The sequence below is a fragment of the Sinocyclocheilus anshuiensis genome, unplaced genomic scaffold, assembly GCF_001515605.1.
Source record: "Sinocyclocheilus anshuiensis isolate Anshui unplaced genomic scaffold, SAMN03320099.WGS_v1.1 scaffold1162, whole genome shotgun sequence".
Taxonomy (NCBI): domain Eukaryota; kingdom Metazoa; phylum Chordata; class Actinopteri; order Cypriniformes; family Cyprinidae; genus Sinocyclocheilus; species Sinocyclocheilus anshuiensis.
Genome location: NW_015540875.1, coordinates 2,214,746 through 2,238,249, shown reverse-complemented (window position 1 = coordinate 2,238,249; position 23,504 = coordinate 2,214,746). Strand labels below are relative to the sequence as shown.

Genomic DNA, 23,504 nt, shown 5'->3' with positions numbered 1-23,504 from the left:
AACAGAATCAATGCAGCATTTTGGAAATTTAAAGGAACAGTTTACTAAAGAATGAAAATTTGCAGAAAATTTACTCACCCCTCAGGCCACCCAAAATGTAGATGAGTTTGTTTCTTCATTGGAACAGATTTAGAGAAATATAGCATTTCTACATCACTTGTTCACCAATGGATCCTCTGCAGTGAATGGGTGCCGTCAGAATGAGAGTCCAAACAGCTGATTAAAACATCACAATAATCCACAAGTAATCCACATGACTCCAGTCCATCAATTAGCATTATGTGAATTGAGAAGCTGTGCGTCATTAGGGCATTTTAACTTTAAACTTTTGCTTGATGGACTGGAGTGGTGTGGATTATTGTGATGTTTTTATCAGCTGTTTGGATTCTCATTCTGAAGGCACCCATTCACTGCAGAGCAAGTGATGAAATGCTGAATTTCTCCAAATCTGTTCCAATGAAGAAACAAACTCATCAACACCTTGGATGGCCTGAGGGAGTACATTTTCAGCAAATTTTCATTTTTGGGAGAACTATTCCTTTAACAAGTAGTTTCCATATGTGGCAATGAGCAAAGAAGATTTATCAGAATAAATCCATCATGTGGAAATGTCCATCCGATGGGATTCAGCCGATTTAGTTTTAGACACTAGGGAAAGAGCTCCAAAAATTGCTTTGCTGCAAAACATGAACACAAAATCTGGCCTGAGAGAAGGAAATTGGTATTGCTTCTCACTTCCTATTCCACTGGGACTCTGCAAATGCCATGGGCATTAATGAGCATCCAATCAATGATGAGTAATAGGGTAATTTGCTGATTGCAAGCACTTAAGTAATTAGCGCTCTGAATGTATTTCGAATTGTCTTTGCCATTGCCTCGGTATCAAGAAATACTTGAATCTTTCCAGCATTTTGCATGTCTGCTGGTTCTAAATGAGTTTTTTTTTAGGGGGATAGGAAATATTTATCTCGTAATGGTCATGGGTCTAAAAAAGCAACTCCGTTATTTCTCAAACACATTCCCAAGGCTCCAAATTTCATTTCAAATTTTCAAGAAAAGCGTCAGTTACGACAGGCCAGAGAATAATGACTGCAATATTCAGGGACACAGTTGCACGGGCTGTCAGATGATGCCTGAATATGAGGAATAATTCAAACCCACCATCAAAGATCTCCAGAATATCAAACTCTTTCTCCGTCTGGAAGAGTTCAAAGTGCAGTGTGATGTTGTAGCCCTTCTCCACGTTGATCATCCAGGAGCACATCTGAAGGTTGGGGTAGCTGTCAGGATAACCTGGACTCAGGATTACGCCCGTCGAGTCGAACAGAACTTCATTGTCAGGACATTGCACTAAGAAGTAACCAAATGACCATGTGTTAAATAGTGCAAAAACCAACCCAGGCTCAATGGAAAAACGTGTCTCTTTTCGTGACATTTCTGCAAAATTATATCACAGTATGTTGCTTCCCGAAGGTTTCGTGACACTTTCAAAGTGAAATGTCCATTGAGTGGCACTAAAACAGTGTTTAGTTTCATCAGGAACAGATGGATGTTTAACTGGCAACTTTTAATTTAACTGTTTGTTGCATGTATCGCAGCAGAAACGTGATGTGAGTGTGATGCTAAAAGATTAATGCATTTGAAAATAACACACCACCTAAACTATACCTGACCCCAAGCCTAATTAAAAGTGTTAGCATACATAAAGCTCAAGAAAACGTGACATTTTCATATGCTTCTACAAGTCTCTGAGCCTTTTTATTGTGTTTCACAACTCTTATATTTATCGTGCTTTCAAACCTTATAAACAGTAACTTAAACAACACTCGCACTCTTTTTGCTACTGTTGAGAGACTGACAAACCCCCCCAAGTCAGATTGCCAGTGAAATGCTCTCCGACAGCAAATGCATTGAGTTTGCTTCCTTCTTTTCTGAGAAGATCAATAATATCAGGAAGGCGATTAGCACATCCCCAAGTTATGCAAAGGTCAGACAGATTTGACCGCAATATCAAAAAGAAGATCCTATGTCTGCTTTTGAAGAAATTGATAGCAAAATGTTGGAAGAAATAGTACAGCACCTTAAATCATCAACCTACTATCTTGACACACTTCCCACATATTTTTTCAAAAGGGTGCTTAACTGTTTGGAAGCAGATCTCTTAGAAGTGGAACGCCCCACTTCTTTCTGGGACGTTTCCAAACTCCCTGAAAACTGCAGTTGTTAAACCCCTTCTGAAAAAGAACAATCTTGATAACACCATATTGAGCAACTTATAGACCAATATCAAATCTTCCTTTTATATGAAAGATTATTGAATCTTATTGAATGTCATGATTATACAATAATGATTTTAATGATTAGTGTAAAGTGTTGCCAATTATTCATCTGTGATGATGATGCTGATGTGTTGAGTAAATATTGTGTGAGAGTTTAATGATCTGTGCTATCATCTGCAGCGATGTACTGCAGCACCCCAGACTCTCCGCAGCATGGTTTTGTGGTCAGCCAGACAGGCGGCCACGTCAACAGCGTCGTCCGCTGGGCCTGTGACCGTGGCTATAGGCTCATCGGGAAAAATATGGCCATCTGCAGGAGAACTGAGTTCGGTTATCTGGCCTGGAACTCATCTGTGCCCGCATGTCAAGGTGTGTTGTCTTTATTATATTTTTCTTGAGTCTACAAAATGTGCATTTCCTTGAGTTGACTGCCAAGGCTAATTTAACTGATAATCACTTGTGCTCAGGTATTATTTGATTTAACCTTCAATCTTTGAATCTTCAGTCTTTAATCAGCTGAACAAATACTTAAACTCAAATGGTATTTTTTTTTTCTTTTCTTTTATGTAGAGCACTTTGAGTTACCATTGTGTATGAAATGTGCTATATAAATAAACTTGCCTTGCCTTATACTAGGTGCGCTTCCGAGCAAGTTTACTACATTAGAAAAGCCACATATGGAGCTAGTTATGTGATGCAAACATCAAAATGTATTAGTTTACATATTATTCATTATTTCAAACGTGTTTTGAGGTCATAACATAGTATTGGGCAAGGAATTGTGGAAAAAAATCTTTATTAACTGATAATCTGGCCCCGTAATCATAATTTGTGTGAATAAGGAATAAAAATAGTTGTTTTATTACTACAAATGTTAATTTCAGCTGTAAATCACTAATTGTATAGGAATGTTTTTGAGTTTTGCAAAAATGCAGGTAGGCATGTTTTTCAAATGAGCCATGTTGGCAAAAACACCATCTGACAAATCAACTGCAAATATAGAAAAAACTGATTGCATGACATTGTCACCATGTTCTATGCTTAAGCAACTACCTAAAGAGACCATTTTGTCATTTTTTTCCCCTGAAGAGTACTTATCATGTCAACCTTATAATCAAGGTTTCTTGCCTCATAATTTACTTTTACCCAACATGACGAGGAGTGACACGTTTCCTGTGATTTGCAGTAATTTGCCTTTTCTCACTAAAAGTAAAATGTGACATGACTCAATCATAGTCAATCAGAACATTTTGAGATTAATAAACTGTTATGTAGAGCATAATTTTAAAGCAATGTGCAGAGCTACTTAACACAATGGCACTGACATACAAAGCTGGTTAAGAATATAAAATAAAAACATGTTGCTTCTCTTTAGAGTACCAAGATGATTTGAACTGGCCACTGAATTGCAATTCATAGAAAGTCAACACATAGGCGATGCATTCTGAAAAACTGGAGGTCCTTTCACTCCGATCATTTTTTAAAAAAATGATTAAATATATAAAAACATGTACATATTTATTTGTAAAAATAGACTTTAAATTTACAATATTTTTAACCTTTCTAAAAATGACCACAATGCATATGAATTTCAATGTATATTAACATTCAATTGCAAGTCAGCACAGTGTTTGCTACCTCAATTGATGTTCTGCTGTAATATTAAAATCATTCATTTTAATATGCTAAAACTGTAATAATTTACTCTAATTATTAATGGTAAATACTAATATGAAATATTAGGAAAATGGCAGAATGGAAAGTATATTTTTATACTTTCTCTTTCTAGTTGAAGTGTACAATGCTTTTGAATTTCAATGTATTTCAATGAATTTCAGCTGTAATATTAAAATGACTCATATGTCAAATGCAAAATGTAGTTAATTTGCTAAAAACAGTAATAATCTGCGGTAAAATTATGGTAAATACTTATATAAAATGTTAGAAACAGGGCAGAATGGATTTTTAAAAATACTTTAAATACTCTTTCTAGTTAAAAATGACATCAATACATTTGGATTTCAATTATTTCAATGTATTTTACCATTCAAATTTGTACTGCAAATCTGCACCATGTTCGCTACTCCAATTCAATTTTCCCTATAAAATTAAAACGATTAATTTTAAATATAATGATTACATTCATTTGCAAATAACTGTAATAATTTGGTGCAATTATTGATGGCGAATACTAATTAAAATTATGGAGAAAATGGCAGAATGGAAAGCATTCAAATTTTTGTCTTTCTAGTTAATAACATCAATGCATTTGAATTTCAGTTGCATTTAGTTGAATTGCAAACTGCAAATTAAAATTTTGCCGTATAATCTAAATTATTAACTTTAAATAACTTAATTTTCTTTCATTATTAAAGACAGATACTAATATAAAATACGGGAAAAATATCAGAATGTCAGGTTTATTTTATACTTGTCTTCAAGTTAACAATAGCATCAATGTATTGAATTTCAGTGTATTTCAATATATTTTTACATTCAAATTTCAAGTCTGCACCCGTTAGTTACCTCAATTCATATTGAACTTGACTGAACCTGAAAAACATTCTGAATGGCACATAATCATTATGTTTACATGTACATGTGGGCGGTCATAAATTACTTCAAGACATCAGGAACCATGCTGTCTGATATTACGTTTAAATCCTTCATCCGGAAGTCCAAAAGAGCCTAACAACTAGCGGCAGTGCTAACGATGTGAGACATAAAAACAGGAAGAGCACCGACACAAATGAGACAGAGTGCTGGATGTGCTGCCAAACTAACCTTGGCAGAACGGAGGAGGACCATCCATCTGCAGTCGCTCACCCAACCTACAGGTCAAGATCTCGCTCCCGAGCAGCGTGAAGCCCGGCAGGCAGCGGTACCTGATGATGTCTCCTGTTGAGTAATTACACACCCAGATCTTTGCTTTTCCACTACAACTAGCGCTCAACAACACATTAGCTAATTAAGACCTGTCCGCTTACACGCTTGTGACAGTAATGATGACAAATGCAGAGCGTCGGGTGTTATTTTCCCCACAGAAAGTGGCCTTTTCTTTCACATTAAATAAGAAACGCTGCATTGCGAAGGTGGGCACCTTGGGAGCGTCTCTTTAATGAGGGTTCGATGCGTGATAAATCTATGCAAACAGATGATCATCAAACATTCTGCAGTCTTACCAATTTCAAATTCATCATCTTCAGCCAGGATCTCTGCGTTGGCGACATGTGGGGGAGGTTGACAGACACGAAGTTGGTAAGCTGCGAAGGGAACGAGATGAGTGAGAAACGTGATGTTTAGCTGCTGGTTAAGTTTGAATACAACCCACACACTTACATCTTAAATCATCACACCAGTCAACCGAGTTTTTCTAAATGTACAACAAAATTAGGTGCCGCCGATGCAAAGTATGAATCGTAATCAAGGGTCATACATAGCATCTGCCTCGGCAACACTGATTATGCCTTACAATTATAACAATGTCTAATTGCAAGAGTTTCTAAAAGAGGATCATATGCATTAAGAACCTTCTATTACCGGTATGTTATGATAATAATCACTTTTGTGATGTAACATCATTTGAAGACATAAATATGTTGAGCAGTACATTATGTCGTACTCCCTCACCAAGACATATAATTCACAAATGTTAAGAATAGTTTATGCGAACTTCATGTTGTTGTGTGGTCATAAATATTCGGAAATGATTTTCAAATTCAGTGACCAGTTCATTTATGCACATACAAAATTACTTTGAAAACATTATTAAAAATAATAAAAATAAGTTTTATGATATTAAAAAAATCATTTTCAACTGTAGTAATTTGCAGTAATTATTAATGGCAAATACTATATATAAAATATTAGCAAAAAGACAGCATGGAAAAATATATTATTATATTTTACAAAGAAAAAATAGGTTTATGCAACCTGTTTATAATCCTGAAGATTGATACATAGTTTGCAATAAGATTTTGTGATCTACAGAATCAAATGCTTTAGAGAGATCAACAAACAGGGCAGCACAGTACTGTTTATTATCTAGGCTTGTAATAATATAATTTGTAGTCAACATAGCAGCTGTAATAGTACTATGACCTGAGCGGAAACTTGATTGAAATTAATTTAAAATATTATTTTCCATTAAAAACTCATTAAAAACATGTTAATCATTTGACAGCACTAATATATACTGTATATATATATATAATTTTAAATAATTTGCTAATAAATGTAATAATTTCCTGTAATTAATAATGGTAAACACTATATATATATATAATGAAAATGGCAGAATGGAAAATATTTTATTTTATTTTCTTAAGAAAAAAAAAGTGATGCTTGTTTATGCAACCTGCCTACACAATGGAGATTAAAAGATTAATACATTTATAGTCCTGGTTAAGGGGTTAATAATAACAATAATAATAATAATTAATTTATTTTTAGTGTAATATTATTCATTTTACATGTAACAATTTAATTAGCTAATAATTTGCTGTAATGATTAATAGCCAATATTACATACAAATCATTTATTTTATACACTTTCTGTAGAAAATAATTGGTGCTTATTTATGCAAACAGCCGACACAATAAATAAATGCAAAGAATATGAATACATAGAGTTAGGGGTTTCTTCAAATGAATTTAAGCACCTTTTTTATATAGGTAAGATCCAGCAAACCCTCTCAGTATCTTAACATCATAAAGATTCACCAGCTACCGAAGAGCTACATGACCTCTATATTGTTCAACGCCAACACCAACAAACAAAAACACATTTCATCTAGAATTCATCATTGGGGAAACACAGGAACACTCACAAACACTCTGAATGCTGAGAAATTCCGCTGTTACTACGCTAACACATTAAAGGCAATTTTAAACTGGAGAATGGGCATTTTGGCAGCTCTGGGACCACGACTATCTTATTTTATTATCTTTTAAAATTCTAATCAGCTTTGCAGCATTTGACATAACTTCCTTATGCTGTATCAGTTTATTGGTGAACTACAAAAGCATCAGCAGAAAATATGCTAACGCAGATATTAACGTCTTTTATTGAATAACGGTCTCCCATCACAATTGCAAAACAGATTAGAGAAAACTGACGGAGTTCAAAGGTCATCCGTCGTGTTCAGCTGCTATTTCCCGTTAAAAGCTATTCCATAACCTAGTGATCTGCCTACATAGATAGAATTACAAAGCATCATACACAAAGATTATTGCAACTGGACCCATTTTAAAGCAGCATTGCATGTATCTTTGGTAAAATGTGGAATAAATCCAAGATTGTGGACAAGTCTGGAGGTATTTACATAAAAAACATACTTGCATTTCAATCAAAACCAAAAAGCACTGACAACACTGAAGCCATTACTAATTAAAACCAATGCATTTTATGCTCGAGTATTGTGTTGGATGCTAAATGCAAATCGATTTTTTTCAGTCTCCATACGAAGAGTGCATCTGTTTTGTATGATGCACACTATGTAGATCATATCAAATCATCACTTACTAGGATGCTGCCTTAGAAGCCGAATGCATATGTTTCCACACCTGCTCGTTCAGAAATGGCTGTTATTACGGATGATGGAAGTTTCCAAACACATTATAGCGCCATCGGAATGTGGCAGCTGCAATAATCGAAGCCATTTTCCGAAGAAACAAGTAATGCAATTTCTAGCCCTTGCAGTAAAACAAAAAACAAGGGGCCAGAAAGCAGCAACGTGACACGTTAAACAGGCGTTCGAAGGTTCCTAATGGAATTTCATGCCACAGTTTGGGTTGAATGTATGTATGTTCACGGCTCGCCTCAGCGTACGTACGGCATAAGTAACACGTTCTGTGGGCGTGAGGGAATAAGCCTGGATAATCGAGCTGACAATAAACAACTATAAGAGAACTAAGCAGTCGTGAAAGAAGAAGCAAAACTGCGCAAGATTCTGCTCACCATGGTAACGCAGAAGAAAGAATCCGCTGGTGCTGAAGTCGCTGTGGAACTTGAGCAGGATGTGATTGGACGTGCTGGAAACGGCCTCCTGAGGTGAGCTGCCGCTGAATTGACCGATCTGTGGGGATGTTTGGTCAGGGCCGTCCCTAAGGGAGACAACAGATATGTTCAAACCCAGATATGAAACATTAAAAACCTTCTTTGACTTCTTCTGTTTGCTGATATAATACTCTCCATAAGTCGCTCTCCCACATCTGGCGGGTGCGTGTCGGGATCTTATAAAGCATGTTTATGAAAACAGGACAGCAGATGTCTCTTCTCTGCAGTGTGTGTCAGTCGTGCTTCTAAACCCTGAATAAACAGGCTGAATGGTGGACTTATACAGTCAATGCATAGCATACAAAATGACCTTGTAACAGCATTTTTTTTTTTTTAATTAGGAAAACTTTTATATAACGTTTTTCATAATAATGTCTAATTTAATGTGCCCTGCAGCAAATAACAGTTTCTATTAAGGTTATGCAAAATACTTTTGCTAGATAATGAATGTGCATTCATTATGATCACTTTATTATCAATTTTCAGTAATATTGATTTGACAACACTGAAACTAATTGAAACAGAAGAAAACTTGAACTGAATTGAGGTGGTTAATGACTCTATGGATAATGTCTTCTAAAGAGCAGCTTTAGAGCTGAATCAGCTTAATTTAATGAATCATATTTGATGAATTTTGCAACATCGACACTGTTGAACTGAATTGAATCACCGTTAAACTGAATTGAGCTGAATAATGACAGGTGCCCAGAATTTTTTGTAATACAAAGGGCCAAAAATTTAACTTGAGTTTTGGTTGTGGGCCAAAAGTAAATGTTGCATTATATCCAAGTATATACAAGTATTTTCAAAGATGAAAATAATATATATATATATATATATATACACACACACACACACACACACACACACATTAGAAAATGGCAGCATGAATGAATGAATGAATGAATGAATAAATAAATAAATATTATTTCAAACTAATTACTTCATGGCAATTCTGCATTTTTTTGTTTTTACTCTAATGGTTTTTTTGTTAAAATTTAAAATTTTACATTTGTTAAAACAGTACAATTAATTTTATTTTTTTAATGTTTAAATTATTTTAATAAAAATTCACTTTTTTTTCATAATACAATTTATTTTATTTTTAATGCAAAAAAAAAAAGTTATCTATAAAATATAAAAAGGAATATATATATATATATAAAGATTCCTCCTTTGTGATATGACATGGCCGGTCAAATCAAAAGTCATAATAGGACAAATGCAGGCATCTCTGGCATAAACTCGTCTTCTATGGTTAGTTTTCCCTTTCAGATGATCTACTGTTTGAAGACGATTTTGATTAACTTTTTGTATATGTGTCCTCCTTGCACCAAATTTCATCTTACTCAACAAATTTTGCTCCCTTGCTCTGACCCTGGAAATTAAACAGGCTGGTTTTGCTATTGTACCTTGAAGACCTCTGTATGTAAATGACTTTGCATGAAAAATGAGTAACAATTGCATTGAGCTTTGAATATGCATTGATATGTAAATGTGGGAGGTCATACATTATTGTGTTTATGATTTTTGAATGAGGCGTTAGTGGGGAAGGACTTATACAAAGTACATCAAACAGTTATATTTCAGAAAAGCAAGAAAAATCCTATTTTCCATGACGTGAACACAAGCGTCTACATTTTGCTTTCGCACCAGCTGCTTGACACTTCAGCATTAATATTCAGTCAAGGAGGAAATATATGGAAGATGGAAAAGCACAAGAGAAATGTGTGAAACAAAACAGATAAAAGACTAAAATAAAGTGTTACAGAAGCCTCAGCTTAGCAGCATTAACACAAATGCATTTTTCATGGACAAGGACAAACTCTCTGGTGGAGTGCTTGACAAATCATTTTGATAAATCGAAAACTAGACATAGGCAGGTAATCGATTTGACTTGAGATTTTTTTACACTTCTCTAAACTCACACTTGGTTACTAGTTCTTTTTACTGATAATGGCTTCATTTGATTTCTAAACAGTAGCACCCAACAACAAGCAACAGCAGGATTGATTTCATCTCACGTGAAAAATACTTGAACTCGTTATACATTGTCCAAAACAAAGATGAAAATAAACTTGCACAATATTAATACTACTACTATTACTACTAATTATAATAACATTATATTATTATATAATATTGTGCAAGTTTATTTTTAATCTTGGTTTTGTCCAACAAGTTCCATTATTATTATTATTATTATTATTATTATGATGTAATGGTTAATAATTACATTGGAAAGTAACTATTATTAATATTTTTATTAACATTACATAATAATAATAATAATTATTATTATTATTATTTGTTGTTGTTGTTATCAAAAATATAGTACATATAAAATATTGTTAATCACTGGATATTTAAAGACAATCAGTCAATCAATCAATAAAGGGTTACTATAATTATTCATTTAAAATGTAATAATTTAACAATTTAAATATAAGAAAGAAAGAAAGAAAGAAAGAAATTGTGCAGTTTTTGTTTTTTAGTCTAATGGTTTTAGTTTAAATTATTTTCATTGTTATGGGTTATATCTAACTATCAAGAAAAGCAATTATGAATTTGATTAAAATAGTTCATGCATGTCGATGATCAGTCTCTGAAACAAAAATAATTGGTATCTGTAAAAAATAAATAAAAATTTGGTCAGTCTCTTTCCTAAAGCCAATGTTATTTTGTGAGCATAACACTCATGTCGTTTTATATGACACCAGATGCAAGTCTTTAGGTGAGGAGTTCTTATAAAACGCTCGCAGAAGTCCTACCAGATGGTGATGTAGTCGTAGATGGGCTCGGTGTTGAGCACGGTGAAGTTGATGTGGATGCCGTTGCCTGGAGGTACTCGGATGCTCCATATGCAGTCTTTAAGATTGGGGTAGTCAGCCGGGTGGCCCGGAGAGTAGATGGTCCCATTGTGGGCCGTGATATTACCACCGCAAAGTGCTGACGGAGGACAAATAAAATCAAAACGCAATCAGCTATTTGCGGAGAATTGCAATGCCTTACATACAGCTGCAACAAGCAATAATGCAGTGACATAAAAAGGTGATAAGCCTAAAGTTCACCGCTAAAGTCCTGCCTCCATATATGGTCCATATTTTCCCCTGAACATCTCATAGAATCTACAAAACATGACAGTTTTATTAAAAGCTGGCTTTCTGTAAGATGGGCTCTGTACCTTCACAGCGAGGCACAGGATGGTTCCAGTTGCGGCTGATGCCATGCAGACACGTGAGCGACGCTTCGCCCAGCAGCGTGTATCCCGGCAGACACTGGAACGAGATGGTCATGCCCACTCCAAAATCACTGCCAATCACCACACCATTCCGAAAGGGCCGCGGATCCGGACACCTCTGCAGTTCATACGCTGAGTGATCACAGAGCAGGCGGCTTTATTCAGTGAGAGGCCATAAGGAACGCCAATGTCCATCAGTGTTGTTATGGATAACAAAGTATTAAAAATAGCTTTAGGCAAAAAAAACAAAAACAAAAAGAGGCCGAAATAAAATAAAATATTAGATTAAATAGAATTTCTTAGTATAGAATTTATAAAGTAGTATAGAATAAAATAAAACATTTTTAATGTAAATGAAAATTATATTTAATATACTCAAGTGGATGTAATGAACTCTACTAAAACTGAAATAAAAACAAATGAAATCTATAGAGAAATATAAAAAACTAATAAAAATGACAAGCGCATAAAATTACTAAAACTAAAACGAAAACTGAAAAGACAGAAATAAATGCTAATATATAAATATATTTATACAGCCTATAATATTATATAAATAATACTAAAGTAACACTGTCAATCCAGTCAATGAAATTACAAAATAAAAGCATACAAATATACCAATAAGTGTTAATTTTGACAGCAAATTTTGATTTAGTTTCAGTCATAGTCTTTTGACGAAAATGCTATTTAGTTTTAGTAATATTTTAGTCAACTGAATTGATTTAGTTTTAATCTAGTTGGACTAAAAGACATAACATTTTAGGTCCGTTTTTATTCACTGACGAAAATGTCAATGGGTTTTTGTCATTCAAAATGTGTGTTGATTCTGTTATAGTCTCGATTTCATCGGGAAAAAAAAAATGTTGTTGGCTGAAAATTAAGACGAAAATTGTTCATCAACAAAATTAACACTGATACCAATGATACCTAGTTTAACAAAAAAAAAAACATTTTATTATGCAGGAAATTCAAACGGTTCAAGATACTTTAAAAATGATCAAATATTTGATGAAAAACATAAATAAAAAATGAGAAATGTGTTGCCTTTAAAACTACAGGGTAACTGAAATAAATAAGTTTAAGTACTAAAATCGCTAAACCTGAAACAGAAATAAATTAAAGCCATATAGAACTTTATATAAAAAAAACTCAAAAACGAATAAAAATTACAAAAGCACACAACAGTTACTAAAACTTAATCTAAAATATAAATACTAAATAGTATACTACACTGAAATTACAAATTACACAGAAAAAAAAAAGCAACAAAATGTACCCATAATACCTATTTGACTGAAAATGTATGTTTGATTATGCAGGAACTTCAAAAGGTTCTCCTATAGCTTACAGCTGCTTCAGAAATTAAATTCTAAAATAGTTTACTAAACTTATTGTCCATAATGTGGCAAATGCGTAGACAATAAATGTGTATTATATAAGGGAATCATAAAAATAACTTAGCATAAGTTATTTACAGAACATAAAAAATCCTAATGATTCATCCAAAATGTTTAAGTTCTAAACTTAGCAGTCTGACTACACACACACACAACAACAAAAAGAGTGTCACAGAAGCAATACATATTTTGTGACTAATATTGAAAAGCAAGATCCTTTCTGTGCTGTGTCAAAGGAAGCGGTTTCACTGAGGACGAGAGCTTCTACTTTTTACTTCAAAAACCCAACGTCATTCTCAAGGGACGAGGAACATGTTGCACTGTTGCACCTCACTGTTCAGGAATCATAAAGTCAAAATACTGACAGATTCCTGCGGTGTAAACCAGAAAGGCACAAGGGGTGGAATATAAAAATAGATTTGAAAACACAATACAGTTGCTTCTGAGCGGTTCTCGGGGCATTGCCATGTGCTGTTAGGGTTTGACTGCCAGGTGAAAACTGGATAATCATTTAGCAAAAGCAAACCTCTCCTCATCAGCAAGGTGCACAATTTCATGTCCGTGGCACAAATGGGAAGTTACATACTAAAATGTAACACTTAGGGGTTTTTATAGTTATGTTACCCTATAGATAACATCATTAATAACCTCACAGAACAAACCACATATGCTGTACTACGACAAACTTCACATATGACACAGATGACTTTAATAGGAGAAATCGCAGCAAAATGGTGCATCTTAATTAAAAGACACTGATGTTAACTAGTTTATAGTAATTCTACTTATGCACTACCATTAGAAAGTTTGGATAAACTACATTTATTTTATGCTTTTGAAATAAAGTCTAGCCAACAATTGATCAAAAATGCAGTAAAACAGCAGTATTGTTAATACTGTTAATATTATTATAATTTAATTATTGTTTGTTTGTTTGTTTGCTTGTAATATATTTAAAATTGTAATTTATTCCTGTGACTTTTGTGATACATTACCATTCAAAAGTTTAGGGTAAATAATGACAAAAGAACATCAAAGTACTAAAACTAAATTGAAAACTGAAAACACAGAAATAAATGCCAATTCAATAAATGTATACATCTTATAATAGTATATAAATAATAATAAAGTAACACTTTCAATCCAGTCAAAGAAATCTCAAAATCAAAGCATCCAAATGAACCCATTATATCTAGATTACAGAAAATGAACATTTTATTATGCAGGAAATTCAAAAGGTTCTTCCAAAGCTTCAAGCTGCTTTAAAAATGATAAAATATATTAAAATAGATGAAAAGCATAAATGCAACTCTTCAACAATTGATCAAAAATGCAGTAAAACTGCAATATTGTTAATACTGTTAATATTATATTTTATGTTGTAATATATTTAAAAATGTATTTTTTTTCCTGTGATGTTTTAACTGCTTGATATTTTTGTGGAATACATTACCATTCAAAAGTTTGTGGTGAATAAGATTTTAAAATAACTAAATAAATAAAAATGTAAAAAAGCGAAATACTTTAAATAAACACTAAACTTTCTATTTATCAAATAATGTGTTTTTTCTAGGTGAAACCCAAGGTTTCCACAAAAATATTAAGCAGGAAAATTTTCAACAGTGATAATAATAAGAACCATTTGACTTTTGAACGCCAATAATAATTGATAATAAATGTGCAGCAAATCAGCATCTTAGAATTTTTGAAGGATCATGTGACACTGAAGACTGGAATAATGATACTGAAAATCCAGCTTTGCATCACAGGAATAAATTACATTGGAAAATATGTTTAAATAGAAAACAGTTATTTTTAAATTGTAATATTATGTCATAATATTTCTTTGAAAAACATTTTTACAAATCTTAATTATTCCAAAGTTCAGACCAGTAGTGCATCATTTTTAATTCTGGTATTTTATTGCTGGTTTTTAATTAGCATGCTGAGCTTTAGCTGTGTGCAGGGTTAAATCCTCTCAGAAAAGCTGGGACTCTAAATGTATCCTCTTTAAAGCACCAGAGCAGCAGCTGTACACATTCCCAAAACCAACCTAATTATACAGGGCTTTTGGTTAAGACCGATCAGTCATTCCGGCAGCCTACCAACTAGCACACTTCGGAAAGATGTAGTTTTGCATTTGGAGCTGCACTAGCCTGACTGTGGATGTTACCGAGAGCCACTGACTTGCTTTCAAAAAGGCCTTTGACTGAACTCAAAGAGAACAATTGGCTATATTCCCTATCCTGTTATTGTGAGAAGGGATCCAGTGGTGTGTGTCCGTATCGACAGGGGAGGTAATGGCCGTGGGCAGGTTTAATCCGTCTTACCCTCGTAGGTGATGTGGAAACCGAGTTTGTTCTGCGAGTAGTCGCTGTGAAAGAAGAAGCTGGTCTCGTGGGTCGTGCTGAAGAAAGATTCTGGAACAACGGGCCCGCTGAACCTATCGATCACCGAGCCCGAGTCCAGCGTCCCGCTACGGACTTCAAGGTAGTCGTGCACAGCTTCCGTGGAGAAGTTGAGGAATTGTAGGTGAATCCCTGGATCATAAACAATAGGAGGAGAGATACAGTACATTTTAACAATGAGATACCTGAAGGTAAACTTTGAAAGTTCAAACCAAACAATTCATGACTTTTCAGCTTCAAGAAACAGAATATTCCCAGTTATAAATCATAGCTATTCCATCATTTTTAGATTTTACCGCAAAAAACAAGTCTTGCATCTTGCAAAAGGAAAATATTTCTTAGGTTGCAGTTTCATAACTCAGATGACTTAATGAAGCTTTTATTTACTTTTCATTGACTACCAATTTTGTCTCAGATGTTTTTCCCTTTGGTTGGTAAAAGATCCTACTGTAAGTAGAAATACGAATAGAAATAAAATAATAGTTCACATACTGTAAGAGTACTGAGGTCTAAAATGAATGTGGATAACAACAGTTATTTTAACGTCATTAATATACTATTATAGTTTTATTAATTAATTTTTTATATTTTTATATTTTTAGTTTTCATTTGAAAGTTTTAGTAATTTTGTTCTGCAATTTTGACCTTTTTAATATATTTTTTAATGTCTATTTACTATTTATTTCAGTTTTAGTTTTTATTTTAGTACTTCAACTTAAACTAAATGAAAATTAGAAATGCACATAGCAACTAACAGTTTTTATATTTTATTTAATTTAACGTTTATTTTAAGTAACAAAACAATTTTTTTTTTAATGGTTTTGGTTTTAGTTTACGATGATAGCATCTGAGATCCTTTGGTCTTGGGAGAATTTATTGAGAGATATTTGAGTTCTTAAATATCTGGATTACAATTGAACTCTAGAGGAAACATATGAGGTGAGATTACTGAGGTCTTTTTCTTCGGGAGAAACATCTAAGACAGGAGATTTTACATTTAATCTCATTCTGTCTAGAGATATAAACAACTGAGATATAAATTAAATCCTATTTGGGGGAAAAGAAGAAAAATGGAACTCAAAAGTTACAGGATACAGACCAAATCCAACAGGAAGTTTAACTGTCCAGTTGCAGTCAAGTCCACTGGGGTAATTTCCAGGAAAGCCGGGACTTAGGATGACTCCATTCAGGTCCGACAGGAATCCCCCGCACTCAGCTTAAAAGACAAGAGCAGCCATGCACAGAGTCAGTGAAGACGGCATGCACAGAATACTGTACCTCACACTGGGAACAGACACCCAATGGAACAATAAGAAATGATCAAACAGATATTCATCAAGTCCAAACTCCATTACGGAATCCAGTGATATGCAAAATGAACTCATTTGCACATATAAGAAAGCCCTGTGTTCTTGGTACATATAAATAACAATGCAATGATGTGCAATAAGAAATGCTTTCAAATGCTAATGGAATAAATGTGCTGCGTTCATTTTGAGGTTGGGAGAAAATGATACATGGGTTATGTTTTCTCATAATGACTTTTTAAATTAACACCACTCGAACTCGCTGGGATTGAAAGGCCAATATCGAAGCATGTAAGACTGACGTATATCCGCTTGATTTTACTTCGGAGCGTGTGCATATCCCCCTGTGCGCTTGGTTGTGTTTGCATTCTTCTTATTGGCAAACGTGTAATGAATGGCCTCTTGGACTCGCTGTGTCCATTTACAGTACTTTAGAACAGCAACTGAAATGTCAATAGAGAACATTGAATCTTCTGTTTACACTGCAGGAGCTCGGATCAATTAAACTTCAAGTGTCACTCTTCAGTCACGGCCGTGGCTTGTGCTACATTTGAAATTAGATTCAGCTTTACTTTTATATCCAAAGTCAATTCCTGAATTGAAATTGAATGAAATTTGTATAAAAACAATACATGAATGAATTTTGATGTTTGGTTCAGTATGAAAACATATCATACACACAAATCATAACCACTATATATCTGCATTAACATTAAATGATAACAAGTTTTTTTATTTCTATACGTGATGTTTCAATATTCTATGGTTGGTATGAAACAGTGGCTACAACAAAATCAAATCAGAAGAAATAGCATAAATTCAAAAATAATTTCATCTGAGCTTAACTTAAATTCAATTTCGGAATTTAAGGAAGTAGACTTTAATTGGAATGAAATTTGAATTAAAAAAACGCACAACACTTAACTATCATATTACGATGCACTGTTGGAGAAACGTATTGACATCAAGCAGGTGGTGGAGTTATAACTTCTGCTACTAGTAATCAGTTTGAGATCAAATTAGTCTTAGATTATTGCTGTAAAAAATAAACATGGCATCTGAGAACTGCTTCGCTATTTTTGTTCTCCGATATATTGCAAGTTTCCCCTTGGTACTAGAGCAACTACACTTATACACACCCTTCATAAAGGTGCTTTGATTCTCTTAAACTAAAAGACGTTAATGAAATTTGTATATACGTGAAATGAAAGATATATATTGCAATACAAGATAGCTTGCTTATTTCTTTCAAGTGCATGATCTATTTAAAGTCAATATGTAACAAGACCACCAAGTTTGCAATGCTGTTTGCGAATGTTCATCGGAACTTCCTTTAGTGAAATTTCTTTATAAAACGGATAGTTCCGGTCCTTGATTCTGATTGGTTGAGCCGCATTCGAAGCTGTTGTAAATTACTCTACAAACATACACCTTTGTTTACATTTGTGTGTTGCTTGGCAACCACTTTGTTGGAAACACAACTGTTTCTGAGGAACTACATTGTTTGGTGGAAGAATACTGTTTTTATTAATATCATTACACTTTATTTGCTCTGTGTTATTCTGTGAAACCTTACTACATATATGGAATAACCGTTTTATAAAAGCAATAAGCCACGTGAAGCTATGGTTTACAGTGAATTTATAACAGCTAAGGGGGTTTTAGGCACTCCACTTCGCTTCGTGCCTAACAACACCCCTTAGCTGTTATAAATTCACTATAAACCACGGCTTCTTGGGGCTTATTGCTTTAATATTCCATGGTTGTTATGAACACAGAAATAAAATAAAATGAAATGGAACAAATTTAAGATTGTAAATTCAACTGAGCTTATCTTTTAAATTGTAATTCAATTCCTACATTTAGGGAAGTAGAATTAAAATTTAATTCCATTTTAATTTTGAAATGAATGAAATTAAAATGAAATTAAAATGGAATGCATTTTTGAAATTAACAAATAAATGTATTGTTCATGCATGTAATAATAAACTCAAAATATTTGCAAAAACATTAGATGATATAAATAATGAATGTCAGAATTTGCAGCTATACTGTAGAAATTTCTGTTGATATGCAACTGATATTTTTTGGATACGGGTGAAAGACCTATTTTTTCCCCCCAGAATCCTAGAGCAATTCCAGCATTACATTAGCAGTGAAAATGTGAATTGTAACTTCTAAGATTGCTCTTTAATACAGTAAAATTAAAATAATTTAAAAGTGGTTTGCTAAAAAACACAATTTTAACCAATGGTTGACCCTTCCGTGGAATAACCCCTTTAAATGACCCTAAAATCTTCAAAATAGAGCCCAACAACAACGTATAATCAACAGATTCAAATTTTTAAAGTAATAGTTAAAGTTATCAGTAACTATTCCTGAATCTGTGTTAACATTAGCTTATAAAAATACAACTATTCATTTATTAGTTCATGTTAGCTCAGGTCCATTAAATAATGAACTTTATAGTACTGAACAGCAATATTAAAATCACTTTTTATGTCTGTTTTAGGCCCGGTTTCACAGACAGGGCTTAGACTAAGCCAGGGTTAAGCCATAGTTCAATTAGGACATATAAATAATTTTTATGAACATATAAAAAAAAACATTACTGGTGTACATCTTGAGATAAAACAAAGGCACTGATATATTTTAAGATCAGTCAGTGCAAGTTTCTTTCAGTTGAAACAGCTCAGACTTACATTTTAGTCTAGGATTAGGCTTAAGCCTTGTCTGTGAAACCGGGGGTTAATGTTTTAATGATACTGAAGTTAAAGATATACCTACATTTGCATACTTTTACAGCCTTATCTAGTCAGAGAACATCTATTAGGAGTAAACTTTCGTTATGCCGTTTTGCATTGTCGTGCAGGCCGCTTAACCTGAGGTCCTGCAGCGTCTGTCACTGCTATTAGCGGACTGTAAGTCACTCTGGATGAACAGCATTAGCTAGATGGCCAGTAACTCGTGAGCGATGGTGTTATAGCCGCGAGAAATCATGAGACATGGAAGAAGGGGCTAATAGATTTCAACAAAAGAGAAAATGAAAAAAGAAGATTAGACTGAATAGGACCTCAAAGATCTAGCCTGAAGACAGCTTTTTCATAGTCCATTTGATTAAATAGAGCTCTAACAGACCACGGCTGATCTCGCTGCGCTCGGTGATAAAACAGCTGCTACATTGAAATCAAATAAGACGAAACGGCACAAACTCCTCAACTAACAGGAACATAAGGTTGTTGCGAGACACTAATTTGAAAAATTGCGATTACAGAGAAGTAAAGCAGTGGTAATGCTCTCACTGAAAAGGCCAAACGGGGAGAAATGACTGCAAATAAAACATACCCAGACAGAGGGGCGCTGGGTAGTTCCATCTTCTGACAGGCCCTGGCATGCAGGTTATATATGCACTTCCCTGCAACGAGTGGAAATGAAGAAAGATATTGACTTTTCCAAGAAGCTCTCACCAATTCCGAAAGAAGATGAATCACTCGTAGGAAACGTATCATTCAACGTGCTCTTCAAAAATAACAAAGCCTTGGCACTGTGAATGAATCTAATAAAACGCACAGAGGAACAGAAAATCAAACGCTGAACTTTAAGGTGCTTCTTCAGCTATGGGCACCTTTGTACTTTTCTTCTTTCTTTTTTTTTTTTTTTTTTTTAAACAAACTTTCACTAGTTTGTCTATTAACGTCAGTATACATGCATTATCAGACATCTCATTTTTGTTTTGGAAGTGACATTTTAAACACGCTGCAGCTAATGTCATATAGCATGCATTTCATGCATTCTAAATATACACAATGAAATAATATTTTCATACACTTTGCATTATTATTCAAAACAGAAATTAAACTGTGTACATGATAAGACTTAAGATTTAACAGCTATTGTTTCATGCATTCTAAATGCACACACAACTAAATAATATTTGAATATTTTTTGCATCATTTTACAAAACAACAGCTAGAAAAATAACGTTTTGGACGTGCTAATATACAGTATATATACGCTTTTAGCAAATTTTGAAAATTGCAGCTATACAAATTGCTACGCATTGCTAGCATTTCATGCATTCTAAATACACACAACTAAATGTTTTTCATAGTTTTTGGATCATATTACAAAATAACAGCTAACATTTTGAACATGCTAAGGCTAATTTCATAGCTATTGTTTCATGCATTACAAATACACTAAACTAAATAATACTTTTTAACTTTTTTTGCATAATTTTACAAAAAGCAGCAACCAAAAATACATTTTGAATATGCTAATTTCATAGCTAGCATTTCATGCATTCTACATACACTCAACTAAATATTATTCACGTTCACACTTTTTGCATAATTTAACAAAAAGTAGCTACAAAAATGACATTTTGAACATGCAAAGGCTAAATTCATAGCTAGTACTTCATGCATTCCAAAATAATTCTTTTTTTTTTTGCATAATTTCATTTTGAACATGCTAAGCACATGCACCCTAAAACACACAAATAATGTTTCCACACAAAATTACAAAATGGAAATGGCAGAAAAATGCATCACAAATGCACCTGTTTCCTTTCCACACATCACATGCATCATATTGTATCTCAAGCTTTTCAATGACAGTTAACCTCTGAAAAAAGAATAAATAACTTGGAGAAAAATTTGGGGAGAACAAGGGAGAGAACTAACAGAGAGCTGAATCATTTTCACATAAACAAACAAACAAACAAAAAAAAAAATACTGAAATGCTGAATTGTTTAGATAAAATTTTTTAATTAAAAAAAATCTCAATTAATATTTTATGATGCTTTTTGCTATTTTACATTTTGATATTAAAAGTCTGGGTGTGGTACAAGAGTAAAAACAATAACATCTACACACAAAAAGCATTTGGAAAGTAGCAAAAATAAACAAAAGTCATAGGAAAAAATACATTTGAATGCACCCTTCAAAAAGAAAAACAAAAAGTTCAACTAAAAATCAACCCCTGGGACATATGAGTGCTTGTAATTGAACAAATGCCATTTGATTGAATGTCACTCTTCTGAAATAAGTCACCTGTTTAACGCACTGCCAATTACGCACGCAACAATGGCAAAATGAGCAGCCAAAAAGCTTTTTAGAACGAGTGCAAATGTCTCTGAGCATTTGAAGCTGAGCGCGCTAAGCTATCACTGCCATATTATGATATGAAATCGCCCACCTTTAGAGTGTATCCTTGTTCACAGTGGAACGAGACAACATCCCCCACGAAGTAGCGGTCACCCACTTTCATGCCGTTGCTGGGGGTTTGAGGTTCTGGGCAGGAGTCCAACCCTATTTCTTAGGACACAGGAAACTCTCTTCATTTGTCAGAATGTGACTGTTCCCCAACACAAATGGAAACTGATTTGCATTTACACTGCGAGATGCAAAGGAGCCCCGCGAGAGAGTCGTCGGTCAGCCGACGTGACGTCGGGAGTGACCGACTGAAAGGGAACAAATGTTGCGTGATTCATGTAGCGGTTAAATTCAATTCATTTGTGGCCGCCTGTGGCAGGGCTCCCAAACGTTCTTTGACAAAATATTTTCTTGAAGTACACCCTCAGATTTTAAGTTAATATTTAAAACCACGTTCACACGTTTACAGTTCTCATTTGTTGGTTAATGGTCAAATGACATGCAGCAAAACAAATAAAATACATAATGTTTATGTTTACATATGTATAAAATAAAGACTACTTTTACAAGTGTTTGATTTTAATTATTTTATTAAATGCCTTATTAACAGTTTAGGCCTGTCAGAAATATATATTGTGATTATTTTGGTGTATATATTGTGATTGCAATTTGAACTGCGATATAATGGTAAACATTTCATCTCATAAGAAAATGTCTAATGCTGCTGCTGAAATATCCAGACACCACCTCAGGTGATATTAATAATAACAATTATTCAATTGTTTTAATATTAGATCTAATTATAAAACATTATGAGAGAAATATACTATTGTAATAATACAACTGTACTTTAGAATTAAATAAAAGATTTTGTGATAATTATAATAATTTTATTTTACACAATTTTTTTCTGAAAAAGAAAAATTCATAAAAAAAGGTAATTGCAACTTTTTATCTCACAATTCTGACCTTTTTCTTGCAATTGTAAATTTATATCTCAGACTATAATTCAGACTTTTTTCTCACAATTCTGAGAAAAAAAAATCAGAATTGCTAGTATAAACTCAGAATTGTGTGATATAAACTCACAATAAAAATAAAACATCGCAATTCAGATTTTTTTTCTTGCACGTATTAGTTCATATCTCACATTATATTTGACTTTGATCTGATTTTTTTCTCAAAATTAAAAGTTTATATCTCGTAATTCTGCGCTTATGAGTTAATATCTCACAATTCTGATTTTTTTTTCCCCTCACAATTTGTGATTTATTCTCAGAAAAAATTCCGAATTGCGAGGAAAAAAAAAATCAGAATTGTGAGATATAAACTCAGGATTGAAATAAAACTATTAGAATTGTTAAATAAAGTCACATTTATCTTTTTTTTTTCATTTTTATATTAAGCTTCCATAGGAAACCGTGCTTTACGGTGGCCATTCTTTGAAGTTGACATTTTATGTGTAATTTTCCATTTAAGTAATTTTTTTTTAAAATTTATTTATGATTTATTTATTTAAAAAAAAGAAAAGATGTTTAACCTTTTATTGATTTGTTTTTGTTCTGTTTATATTTCATTTTTATTATTCTTTATATATTTATTGTTTTGTATTCTGGTTGTGTATGTAATTTATTGCTATGACTGTATCCCCTGT

At 33.3% G+C, this 23,504-nt stretch overlaps 1 protein-coding gene across 1 annotated transcript in view; it reads right to left on the bottom strand.

Annotated features, from left to right (window-relative positions):
• The window catches only part of LOC107688260 (CUB and sushi domain-containing protein 3-like), a 311,798-nt gene that overhangs the window by 78,793 nt on the left and 209,501 nt on the right, over positions 1 to 23,504 (bottom strand). The window contains exons 41-50 of the mRNA XM_016485884.1: positions 21,894 to 22,012; positions 20,039 to 20,108; positions 16,486 to 16,602; positions 15,309 to 15,518; positions 11,522 to 11,710; positions 11,109 to 11,286; positions 8,239 to 8,384; positions 5,462 to 5,542; positions 5,064 to 5,177; positions 1,162 to 1,350 (exon numbers count right to left, since the gene is read on the bottom strand). Coding sequence (XP_016341370.1) covers positions 1,162 to 1,350; positions 5,064 to 5,177; positions 5,462 to 5,542; positions 8,239 to 8,384; positions 11,109 to 11,286; positions 11,522 to 11,710; positions 15,309 to 15,518; positions 16,486 to 16,602; positions 20,039 to 20,108; positions 21,894 to 22,012 — 1,413 coding nt within the window. The remainder of the gene's footprint in view (positions 1 to 1,161; positions 1,351 to 5,063; positions 5,178 to 5,461; positions 5,543 to 8,238; positions 8,385 to 11,108; positions 11,287 to 11,521; positions 11,711 to 15,308; positions 15,519 to 16,485; positions 16,603 to 20,038; positions 20,109 to 21,893; positions 22,013 to 23,504) is intronic.